The 13189-nt window shown below is 37.6% G+C and overlaps 1 protein-coding gene across 1 annotated transcript; it reads left to right on the top strand.

Moving 5' to 3' along the window:
• The first annotated feature begins 3927 nt into the window (after positions 1-3927).
• LOC140332053 (histamine H3 receptor-like) lies at positions 3928-8644 on the top strand. The gene is made up of 4 exons (XM_072413349.1): positions 3928-4094; positions 6015-6226; positions 6845-7011; positions 7925-8644. The coding sequence occupies exons 1-4, from the start codon at positions 3928-3930 to the stop codon at positions 8642-8644; spliced, it is 1266 nt and encodes a 421-aa protein (XP_072269450.1).
• Positions 8645-13189: the final 4545 nt, after the last annotated feature.

Here is a 13189-nt window from a genome sequence, read left to right as displayed (position 1 = left end):
CCATAAGACGCACCCTGATTTTCCCCCCACTTTAGGGGGAAAAAAAGTGCGTCTTATGGTCCGAAAAATACGGTACTAGTACCGCCCTCAGTTTTTAAATCTCTTCAAAGCAAAATTATCAATTTTATCTGGGGGGGAAAAGCGAAGCAGGATCCAAAGGAGTACAATGCTGACCCCTCGTACTCTGGGGGATTTGGGGGTTCCTCTCTTTAGTCACTATTACATAGCTGCCCAAATCTCAATTTTCACAATCCACATGGTGGTATTTGGTACCGGATAGACTCTCTAAATGCTACCCTTTGGTTTCTCCTTTATGTTTTCAAGGGTGTGACACCAGGGGCACAATGTTGCATTTGTGGTGGACTTGCCCCCTTGCCTAAATTTATTGTAAAGAAATATTTCATATCAATTCCAGGGTCTTTTGGAGAGATATTCGGAGCTCTCCAGAGGTTGCACTATTTAGCAAGTGTGATCTGGAGGCTTCTAAATTTTCGCGGAAACTCCTGATACTGATTCTGCTTGCGGCTAGGATCACGCTTGCTAAATCCTGGAAATCTAATACGATAGGTCTGGGTCCTTTCAGCGCCAAGATGGATTGGATTATGGTTAATGACAGAATGACACATATTCTCCAAAACTCATTGGAGAAATTTGATAAGATCTGGGACCCCTGGAAAAGATTCACATATACTTCTACAGACCACTAAAGTAGCTTTTAAACAAAAGTAGGTTGTTCCCCCCCCCCCCCCCTTTGCCCATTCGTCTTGTCTGGTGTGTTTTTTTCTTGTCTTGTAGTTGTCCTATTTTGGTGGTTACAGATGTACTGGTTTTGATCCAGGTATATTGAAATGCTTAGGCTGTTAATTTGACTTCTGACCGGTCTTATCTTTCTTCAAGCATATTCTACTTTATTGTCTAGATTCTTGTAATGATTATGCTTTGTCATTATTGATGACTGTTTAATATGTTTATGACTGTTAAAATCATGGGTCCCCTCCCTTTTCACCCCTTGTTTTGTGTTAATTCTTTACATTTTTAAATCGCACCACATCCTTTTTATATATAGTCAAATCCAAATTTTTAAAGGTGATATTGATTTTTCAGGTGCTTAATATGAACAATCACAGTTAAAACTAATAAAATTATACAATTTATTGTGTAATGCTTTAAAAACATGTCACAAAAATTACTTGCATATACATATTAAATAAACAGTCCATGTTACATAGTTACATAGTAGGCTAGGTTGAAAAAAGACATAAAGTCCATCAAGTTCCAGATATAAAACCTTATTGACATAGTTGGTCCTGAAGAAGGCAAAAAAAAACCCTGGAACAATTTGCTTCAACAGGGGAAAAATATTCCTTCCTGATTCCATGAGGCAATCGGATATTCCCTGGATCAACAGACACTGTTTTTTTTTTTTACTTTAAAGCCTTAATACCCAGTTATATTCTGTGTTTCTAGAAAACCATCCATCTTTTTCTTAAAGCAATCTCTAGTAGTTGCTGAAACTACTTCCTGAGGGAGTCCATTCAACATTTTCACAGACCTTACAGTGAAGAATCCCTTCCTTATCCGGAGCATAAACTTCTTTTCCTCCAGACGCAAAGATCTCTCCTCATAGCTGCGCTCCTCTATTCCTTTTATTAGTTTAGTTGCCCTTCTCTACACTCTCTCCAATTCCTCAATGTCCTTTTTGTGAACTGGTGCCCAAAACTGGACTGCAGATTCCAGATATGGTCTGACCAATGCTTTGTACAGGAGCAGGATTATGTCTCCATCTCTGCAGTCTATTCCTCTTTTAATACAAAAAAGTACTTTGCTAGCTTTAGATATTGCAGCTAGGCATTGCATGCTATTATTATTATCCCCCAAGTGTATTCCCCCTAGACCAGCGGTGGGCAAACTTTTTTAGTCAGGGGCCACAATATGAAATAAAATTTGACAGAGGGGCTGGGCCGATGGGAGAGTGGGTGGGGTTATGCCATCATGACGACACTGAACTTGACATCATGGCATAGCCCTGCCTACTCTCCCATCACAGATCTGAGCCTGCAATGGGAGAGTGGGCAGGCTGTGTCACTGCACACAATCTGCCCACTCTCCCATCGCAGGCTCAGATCCGGGGCACGTGTTCTGCAGCTCCGGCCTGTGCACCCCCCCAGCGGGGTTCTTCTCCTGACATGGACCTAATATGGACCTAATTCCATTACATAGTTTGGTGTCATCTGCAAACACAGGAATGGTACTTTAAATCCCAAACTCTATATCAATTATAAATATGGTAAACAGTAAAGGCCCCAACACTGACCCCCAGGTCTCATGTGTTACATCAATATAGATCAATTCGCTTTTTACAGTCCTTGACGCGTTTCACCCATAGGCTTCATCAGAAGGACACAACGTTTTAAGAACTTCAAATGTATATTTGTTCAGATGTTTCAATTTCCTAATTAAACATATCCCATGTCAGTTGAATGTTCTTCCATTACAGAAATGTATATGACAAGTATCACACCATAAAGCTTTTTAGTGCAGTTGTGAGTATTGTGACCCCTCTATATTATATGGCAACACTTTTTTATTTTCACCACTGTGTAAAAGTAGCTAGATAAGATTTTACCTTTGGCTGTTTTTCCCCCTCTGGACAAAGCACAATAGATCACCTTAGTAGTTTTCAGTGTTGCTCTGACAGGGTCACAAACTGCGGAGGGTCACAAACTGTGGGTTTGTGGATTTATCTGTAATTTATCCCAATGACCAACAATGAAAGAGGCATTATTCCCCATGAACACCACACTAATGTGTACTGTGAGCTTGAGTTTTTTTTTTTATTTTTTTTTTTTACATATTTGGTATTTTATCAAACGCTAGCAGTTTCAGGTTGGGTATTCTGTAATCAAGACCCAGTTTATTTTTCTGTTCCCTCTGCACTTCTAAGATGGCACACTTAGACAACTGCTATGTAGGTGGATTTCTCTATTACTCCTGGTGTATATTCCTAAACCTCCACAATTTCTGTTTCGCATTCCATTGTTGGTTTGTGATCTGAAACTGGTTTATTGGAATGTAGCAGGCTTTATTAGTCCACCAAAATTCAAAAAGTTACTATTATATCTTGAAAAACAATCTCCTGGCATACTTTTCTTACAGAAGACTCATTGGAAGTGTGATACTCCTCTCTTGAATCTCCTAGGTTGGGAGATGTGATATTTACCATTACAAAACTAAAAGCAGGGTGTTCTTCTTCTCCAATAAAACTTTAGAACTTACAATATAAAATTATTTCTACTAAGTTGGATCCCAAAAGTTGGTACTTTTTTTTGTTAATGGAATTAGAAGGGACAATTAATATAATATGTTCTACTTACGCCCCTAATACTAATTTGTCCCAGTTCTGCACTGGCCCACTTAGAAAAATGTTAGGAGGCTATTAACCTTCTTTGATATTGGCACAAGATCCCAACATAACTGTGGATCCCTTGATAGATCGTTCCAATCCATCCTGTAGTAGGCCTTATGCATCCACTCACAAAACTGATGTTTGGCACCTTTTTCACCCAACTGAAAAGGTTTTTGTAAGGCCCATGCCACTTTCTATGCTACTAACAGAGACTCTGTTCTCAAGTGTGTCAGAATGTTCCATTGGAAATATTTCTCTATGGCCCCTTTGATTCTCTTTGAGATTGCATTAACCAATCCAAAAGGTCTTTCTATGCAGGTTTTGACCTTCTTGACCAGATCCTCTTTATTCAATAAATAAAAACCAATAGACAAATTGTAAGGCCCTGGTCAAGCACCAGTGGTCACTAGACGCCAGCCCCAATCTAGCTCTGCACTTTTCATCTATAGCAAGCCCCCACTCAGAAGGCTAGCTGTGCTGTCCCAGCACACAGTTGCCATCAGGACTTCTGTGCAAAAAGTATGGTGTCTGGGGAAGGAATGTCAGAGGAACAGGAGCCCACAGATAATGCAATACAAGACAGTCCAGCGGAGACAAGTCCAGAAAACAGAATCCGAGGTCATACAAAGGAAATCCATCCACCAAACAAGGTATTCTTTGGTTATAAAGAACAGAGTCAGGGTCACAGGTAACTGTGTGTCCAGGCAGCATACAATCTCATGATCAGGAAACAGGCAAAATCGGCAACAGTAAACCTAACAAATAAACACACCAGCAGAAGGCCATCCAAGCTTATTTCAGCAACAGGCAACTGCAGACAGTGAGCAAAAAGTCTATAACAGGGGTCAGCAAACTTTTTATGGCTACTAGGCCATTTTAGGAGGTCAAGAAAGCACACTAGGCCAGACTCTCTCTCAAGTCCCTCACTGATGGCTCTGCCTCCCCACCAGGAACGCCCCTGAAAGGAAATCCCTCTCCTCTGCAATGCATTTGGAGGAGAGGGAATGTCCCCTTACCCCTGCGGCGGAAGTGTTAACGCTGGCCGTGGTAAATTAGGAAGGGGGGCATAACAAGGAGGCTCAAGAGCCATATGTGGCTTCCGAGTCGCGGGTTGCTGACCCCTGGCAGCCGTGATTAGGTTGGATCGACCAGGGGGGCGTTAGGCCGGAACAGACTACTGGCTAGGCCGTATCTGGCCCAAAAGCCAGAGTTTGCCTACACCTGGTCCTTAAAGTCTCCTAACACAAATGGTCTAAAAGAAAACTTGTCCCCTAGGTGTTTTGGTGTACACTGAAGGTGGATATATGGGGGCTTTTACCTCACAAAAAAACATATGAAGAGCTTCTGAATAATGTCACTCACACATAAAAATATATAAAGTTATTATATCTCAGCCAGAATTACACAATAAAGATGTCATGTCAAAAGGCAGTATTGGATCCTTATTCAAATGTTGCCCCTCAAGTGCATATCACCTAATTTCCTGCTAAACATATATTTTATTGATGTACTAACAAAATCGGTACTTTCCTGGGCTAGACTCTTTGGTCCTAAGTGGCCCATCGTTACAGTTAAAGAACCAGATACCGGCCACCTGCACACAGCCCATCTGACCATTTTATCTGATTTCCTAAAATATTAATAACAAATGTAGTCTGCACAGTCATCTAGACCAGACTTACTCTCATGTATGCTTAATTAAGTAAAGTTTTCAAATTGTCTTGAGCTTTTGCTCCAGCTCAAACATAGACCTAGTAGGAGCCAGGTCCATATTACTGGAACTAGGAAAAAATAATAAACCAGTGGAGGATAAACTGAAAACTGAGATTGAAGTGGTTGGATGATGCTAAAGATCTGATCCATGCATGTTGGTAAAAACTTATCAACATACCAAGGTTTTCTAAGATTGTAGTGCAACACAATGTGTAACACACTTGTATTTCATAAATCACATGTGCTTTATCTTTCAAATTTACCTTTGTAAGAAAAACCTTTATATAATAAATAAAAAATAAATACACATGGCTTGGTGTCCTATCCTATTCCTTGCCTGTGCATAATAATCTAAATGACTATTGTTACCACAAGGACATTCTGTGATTGTATCCCTTGGACTTCTATTATTGTAATTAAGATAATGTGACAGAATACACAATGGACGTAAGAGGTCATATTATTGGACTTGGGAATACAGGCTGTCATTATCTTTGTGCTTCCTCAATATATGAAGGTCCCTGTTATAAGACTATAGAGACCTATGAAGAATTAAAAATGATTCCAAACCGTTTTCCCTGTCGATTTAAAGTCTTAAGTTAAACAGAAATGGCACAAGAGCATCCGCCCACAGTGGAATTAGGTATAAAATCTTTAGTAGAACAAAGCAGTTACAGTATTACCATCACCAGCTGTAAACTGTTCCAATCTGAGCTGTCCCAAGGACAAGGAATGCTAAACACAGAACCATTGCTCATATAATTTTACCAATAACTACACTGTCTTTAGTTCTGTAATGACAACAACAGACTGTATATTCAAAGTGTACATGGGGCACGGTTTATACAATGAACATCAGTGTGGAAATCAGCTATGTTTTACCTAATGTCGACAGAAATATGAGTGATGGGAATTCTACTGAAGATGAAGAAAACACAGCTTTGTCTGAAAGCACAACTATATTCTTGTATATCTTTATACCTCTGATTACTTCTGTCACTGTCCTTGGTAACGTTATTGTCATCTTAGCTTTTATTAATGACAAAAGACTTCGAAATCAAAGTAACTTTTTCCTCCTTAATCTGGCAATCTGTGATTTTTTTATTGGTAAGTCTTATTTTTCCTTTTAGTATTATAATGAAGTACAGAGATGGACTAAAGGGCTGTCAGTCTTTTATCAGAAATGTATGTATTAACTGACCCCCCCCCCCCCCCCCCTTCTATCAAGCTATTAAAATAAAACAATTGTATTAGAATTTATTTAAATAATGACAATAATGAAATTTGACAAATTTTGTTTGCATGAATTTTCTCGATATTAGCTGCCCATGTCTGTGCTTCTTATTTTTTGCACTCCAGGGTGTGGTATGAAAAGTTTTTGGATTTTTGGAAGTGCAGGGTGTAGCATGAAAAAGTCTGAAAAGAAAGCAGCCATAAGAAGAATGTATAGCTTGTCTTAGTTGCCCTTTAATTTTTAAAAATGTTGATTGCTCATTGATTACTACCTGTAGGGATGAAAGGTTTATGCAGACTGCTGTAGTTGCCTTGCATTAAACATTTCTGTTGGTAATTCAGCAGTGCTAGGTGCAGAAATCAAAACATATGAGGAATTCATTACAATAGCATTTGACAAATCATGCAGACTGGCAGAGCTCACAACAGGAAATTGATTGAATTTCACAAATTGTATCATATAACATGAAATTTCTATCTTGTATTTGCAAGGAGCATTCTGTATTCCAGTGAGTGCATCCTTTATCATAACTGGAACGTGGACACTTGGTAACTTCCTCTGCAAGATTTGGTTAATAGCAGACAACCTGATGTGCACTGCTTCAGTGTTTAATATCGTTCTTATCAGTTATGACAGGTTTATGTCTATCACTCTGGCAGTAAGTATTAACCTTTTTTAATAAAATACTAATGCTTTACTAAGGTAGTGTAATATTTTTAAAAAATATTATAACATCCTTACAGTAGATCCCTGTTTTGGAAGTAGCAGTTTGTAGACTCATTGACTTGGGAAATCTATTTTTTTCTGAAAATGACAGTAAGGCACATGATGCATGGCGTATAGTTTAGTGCAGTGGTTCCCAAAGCCTACTGTACACCAGCGGGAACTTCCAGATTGATCTCTTGTGTGACTGTGCCTACATAGCTCTGGGCCATGACATCAGCCAGCCAGTAGAGGAGGAGTATGGGACTGAGAATATGTAAAGGTGAGTAACCCCTAAACGCCAGCTTAAGTAGTCATTGGGGCATTTTAAGTCCCAGGGTTTTAACTGATTGCATTAAAAAAGAGGTTTTAGTGCATATGTTTGAAAATATTTGTGGAAGCCATACTACCTCTCAGGGCCCCTCTGTACAAGGTGCTTCCTAACTTTAACCACAACACCCCACCAGCAATAGTTATAGCAATGCTTTCTACATTTGCCACAGCAGAATTTAATACAAAGTGAGTACTGAACACCACTTATTGACATATATTGTGTACTAAGTGCTGTTGACTGCCACAGACTAATCCGTTAAAATAAATACAAAGTCAGGAATCAGATTTATTCCAACAACTTTGATATCAATAATATGATGTCTTTAAAGTTTCATTTTTGTATATTTTTTTCTCTGTTTAACTATTAAAGGATGTGACATCAGTGGAGATAATTCTAAGTTCCTACTAACATGATTCTTTATTGTTATGCTGCTTGTTCCAAAAACTGTTGTAGATGCATTTTAGGACTCCTGTTGAAGGTAAAATTTTGTATTTATATATAATATATAGTAATCCTTTGTCCTCATGTTTTCTAGGTGACATATCGTTATCAGCAAAACAACCACAGGCAGACAGTTGTAAAGATGGCCATTGTCTGGGTTCTGTCCTTCCTTCTCTACAGTCCAGCTATTATTGGCTGGGAATATCTGTATGGTGATAGTAATATTCCTGAAGGCCAGTGTTTAGCAGGGTATTATTACAACTGGCACTTCCTTCTTGGAGCCTCAACTTTTGACTTCTTTCTTCCATTGATAAGCATTTCATTTTTTAATATCAGCATATACTGGAACATAAAACTACGAAGTAAAAAGAGAAGTCATGTTCTTTCTTCACTAACTCAATGTGACATGAGAACATCTATAGAGGTGGCTGTTGTATCTACCAATGTGGGTCGAACACAGGATAAAGCATCTCTAAATGTTCACAACTCATCTTCTGAAATCAGAGGGATTCCTAGTTCAAGTAACAATGCTGCTAAACTTTCTAGGGATAAGAAAGTGGCAAAGTCTCTGACTGTTCTTGTCTGTGTTTTTGGGATTTGTTGGGCCCCATATACATTTCTTCAGACTATCCGTGCAGCTTGTCATGATGAATGTGTTGACTCTTACTGGAACCAAGTAACAAGTTGGTTGTTGTGGATTAACTCCTCAGTGAATCCAATTATTTATCCTTTGTGCCACAAAAGCTTCAGAGATGCTTTACTGAAATTGTCTCAAAAATGCAGGTTTATAGTGATGACTTTTAATAAACATTAATCTTTTCTTTTTTTAAATTATTTAGAGCCATTACAACCTTCTCTAGTGTAGTGGTAATAAAAATATATATAAAATATTTAATGCTTTGTCCTGCAATAGCAAAGTATAATGTGCTATTAGAACTAAATGACTAAAGACTGGCCCTGGGGTCATTAAATATATTCCAGTGCTTCATAATGTCTTATATTTTATTTGTAGTTGACTAATGTGCATTAATGAAAGATTTTCTAACCCTTTCCACTGTTGTTGCAGTGCAAAAAAATGCTTATACTGCCTAAAATACTACATCTATTTATTTTGGCTATTCCTACTACTCTGCAAATAAACTTTTGGTATTGACACAAAGAAAAATTGCTACCGTATTTTCTGGCGTATAAAAGACTTTTTAACCCCGAAAAATCTGTGCCAAAGTCGGGGGTCGTCTTATACGCCGGGTACTTACCTGCAGCTTGCTTCACGTCTGGCGCGGTCGAGTCCCCGCGAGTCCTCCTGTGCAAGCTGCACAGGAGAACGCGAGCCTGCACAGGAGGACGTGAGCCTGGATTAATTGGCAGACCACTCTAACCAATCAGTTGGGGGGTCGTTTTATACGCCCAGTCGCCTTATATGCCGGAAAATACGGTAACTATATCTGGGGGTAAAAAAAACCTAGATGCCCCTATACCACTATGATTAGATTTTGAGTCCTGGGTGAATTTGATTGCTGAACATTATTATCGCTAGTGTTAATGTTCGAATTCGGGTTGTCCATATATTCAACCCGAATATGGCTGTTCGAATTCGGATAGACTCGACCCGAAAAACATGGTATTCAACAGTAAAAATTAGTGAAAAAAAATGTTAAAAAAAATTAAATTAATTTTGAAGTAGTTTATTGAATGTTTGTGTTTTTTTAACTAACTTTTTTTTACAGGTTTTCCCACAATGACATTATGATTTCCCGGCTGTGCAGCCGTGGGAATCCTCCTGTCATTGCGGGATCTCCAGGGCACTATAGTCGTGTGTTCTTGGATAGAGAAACTCAATTGCTGTTGCCGTGCTGTGCTACTACTATGTGTTCTTGGATAGGGTTGCAGCGCTGAACTATGAGTTCTTGGATGGAGAAACAATCTGAATGCAAGGCATTCGGCATTTGATCACCCGGAGAATTTCTCACTATTCGATCAGTATTGAATAGTGAGATACTCGACCAACACTAATTATCATGTTCAAAATTAACCATATTCAACTTTATTATCATGTCACTGGTCTTGATCAGCTTCAATACTGGTGGAAAGCATCCAATGGTGCATCCAAGGCTTTGAGGTGGTGTGGACAGTTCAGTGTCCCACATCCCTATGGCATTTCTCTTTTGGAATTTTTTTACTTTTTTCAAATTTAGCCTCTGTCGTTGTATCTTCAAACCTCAAGTTAGCTTTTCTTCATTTAGGCATATGTATCAGTAATCACTATGGTTACATATTCCTAAATACAACCTTAAATGAAAACTTTTCCTCCAAGGTTTTATTCTTTGGTATACCTTCTCCCTCAATACATCAATGAAAAAAAATCTGTCAGGATATTGGTGCTGTCTGTGTCTTTCTTTCTTTCTGCTCCCTTAATTTCTTGTCACAAGTAGTGATGGCATTCATACCCTAGTAATACATTTTCTGCAACTTTTGAATGTTGGGTATATTAATAGATGGTGATTTGTTCTTCCACCAATATTAACCTGTGAACCCTTTAACCTTGGCCAGCGGACTCATAACAGCCAATTGGCGATGGTTGGATGGATGGTTAGGAATGCATTATAATATTCAAGCATTTACTTAAAATTTTTAAATTTAAGTGCTAAATTTATGAAAGAAAAAAAACATTTGTAAACACCAATCTGCACCAAAACCACCTCACACTACATTTACTGCAAACCCTATCACCATGTTAAAAATAAAGTTAAGGCAAAGACCTGTCAAATAACCCAAAATGGCAGGCAGACCTATTAGTGTAAAGTATTGGTGTATTTTTTATGTCATGCTGAAAGCTGTATGAAAAGGACCATTCTCCTACTGTAAAGTCATTTTTCTTTTATTCATATTGTGATGAATTAGCAAAACTTAGCAAAACAATTAAACTTAAAAGTTTGCCCATCACCAGTCAAAGGTAAGTAAGATGAATTTTCTCCAATGGGATCATGGACATCAGTAACATCTTGTCAGAAGTATGCACTGAATTTATCCAAGGTATCACATTTGTTTGCCACAAATTTTTTTTAAATTTGTTTTAGTATCCGCATTTGTAACGTAAAAATAAATGCACATCCAGAAGATATTTTGTCATTTGAATACACTGGAGACTTAATTGCTGAAAAGCTGATTTATTCCCAAATTGAAGCCTTGTTAAATCAATTATAACAAATTGTTTGGGGATTGATTTAGTAATCTGTATAAACCCAGGAGAACTTTTTGTATAAATGTATTATTTAACTTTAGAGCTGTAAATGTTATATGTGCATGTGGATTGCACATATGTCTTTGGAGTTTAAGATTTAAATGTTAAAACAAATGTATAAGTCACAGTAAGGTACAGTAACTAGAGACACTGTGCTATATCTGCCTGAAAATTAAAATGTGCAAATTGCATTCACTATGGACTATTTAGCTTTAACACAATTACTTAAATGGCAGAAATGTGCTGAATATTGAATGATCCCATACACTTCAATGGCACAATGTGATGGATATGCAGTATGTTTAGGACAGGAGGTTATTCTTCTCTACATACATATACTCCAGCCAAAGATCCATAGTAGGGTAGTATATTTGGTGATTGTATACACACAATACACCCATATTTACCTTTCTACTTTTCAGTCCACATATACCTCTTGCCGCCAGTGTTATGTGAAATTAGAACTTTAGTCTGAATGTGTTTCACCCTGCACATCCACATAATATATATTCCTAAATAAACTGTATTTAATTACTGCAAAATGAATTGAAGTGAAATTTTTGTCTGGGCACACCATATGCCATTTGGAAGACTCTTCTTGGTCTCATTTCTGTCTGTGTATTTTATAAGTGTTGATGGTATTGGTAGGCATTTGTTAAAGTACATGCTACCTCATCCTTAATTGTGCGCTGATTTTATCTTTGAATATTGATACTGCGTTTAGTCTATAAAGACTTTTGTTTATTCCTGCAGTTGTAAATAAAGGAAATATTAAAGCAGAGGCTTTCAAAAACAAAGACACTTACCTTAACTTTCGCAAAGTCCTCGATCCCCCCACAATCAGATTCTATTCAGTCCAATGCCGTTCCAGTTTTCTTCTTCTTTTAGCTTGCGCCACCATCTTCTTCCTTTTTTTCTGGGTTCTTCCTTCATCATATTTTACACTGGACAGGCCTGGGTGACAATTCCTTCTGAAGTGTTGATGACACATGCGTAAGATTGGCACTTTTTTTACATTGTGTGGGAAGCCCACAAGTCAATAGACATTATTATTATGTACAATGTGTTATAGATTATGATATATGTTGTATGTACTTTTTAAATGTTTTTTAACAACGAAATCCAAATACATTTACTAATTAAGTTTTACTTCTTTTTTTTTGTAATTTGTTACATATATAAAGTCCCTCTTGTCAAGCACTTCTTAGAGTGTTAATTTTTCTCCTTATTGTCTCTGCAGATGCCTATTCTTGCTGTTTTTCTATATAATTTTGATGTTTCAGCATGAATTCCCAGAGCCGTTAACATATATATAAAATTACATTTAAAGAATAATGCTGCCAGTAGCTATTAATCACATGGTGCTTTGATTAAACTGTGAGCCCATCCCATCCACTTTCTTTAATTATTGGAAGATTCTGCTGTGAAAGCATCTACAGAATCACAATTATTTTTTGTCCCCTGATGTAAAAGGATTTCAATAGAAGAAGTTCAATGATCCCTGTTTGTTGATGGTATGCTTTTAACACCTAATAATTCTCTTTGGTAGTCTATCAGGCTATAAAATTACCGATGGTAACACAGCCATCGGAACCCCCAAAGAAAACTGTCGTACTTTACTTTCTCCCTTACAGGTAGAAATTGAAATTTACAGCATGGCAGATCATAACAGATAGCTGATATAGAATTTTTTATTTTATTATGTACCTCTTAGGAGTATTTCACTAGTGAGATATATTATTTTAGGATTTCAGTTAAAGAGTCCACAGAGTCAAATGAAATATGAAGCAATATTCTCTGTATCAGGATGTTATACTTCTCCCTCCCTGATTGTGTTCAGAATGGCAATGTTTTGAACACTGTCCTTCCTTCTATATAGCCTGGCCATTGTTTTATGGGATGGTATTGTTGGTTACACACACATTTCTGAAGGACTTGTATTGGTGGATTTCATAACACCTGGTACTTCAGCTGACTGAATCAATAATTGGTTTTGCCCTTTCATTTTTTAGAATTTAATTCTTTAATCTCAGCATCTACTGGAATATTTCTATAATGAGAAGTGGCAATCATCTGTTTGGTTTTCAGAAGTAAAAGACAACGGCAGCCCACACATTG

Source organism: Pyxicephalus adspersus, chromosome 5, assembly GCF_032062135.1.
Source record: "Pyxicephalus adspersus chromosome 5, UCB_Pads_2.0, whole genome shotgun sequence".
Classification (NCBI taxonomy): domain Eukaryota; kingdom Metazoa; phylum Chordata; class Amphibia; order Anura; family Pyxicephalidae; genus Pyxicephalus; species Pyxicephalus adspersus.
The sequence above is the reverse complement of the archived record's forward strand: the minus strand, read 5'-3'. Positions and strand labels throughout refer to the sequence as shown.

Excerpts from the sequence above, each read along its gene's own strand:
- LOC140332053 (XM_072413349.1), top strand. The coding sequence starts at position 3,928 with ATGGTGTCTGGGGAAGGAATGTCAGAGGAACAGGAGCCCACAGATAAT. Across the intron at positions 6,227-6,844 it reads AATCTGTGATTTTTTTATTG|GAGCATTCTGTATTCCAGTG; the intron begins GTAAGTCTTATT and ends TGTATTTGCAAG. Across the intron at positions 7,012-7,924 it reads TTATGTCTATCACTCTGGCA|GTGACATATCGTTATCAGCA; the intron begins GTAAGTATTAAC and ends CATGTTTTCTAG.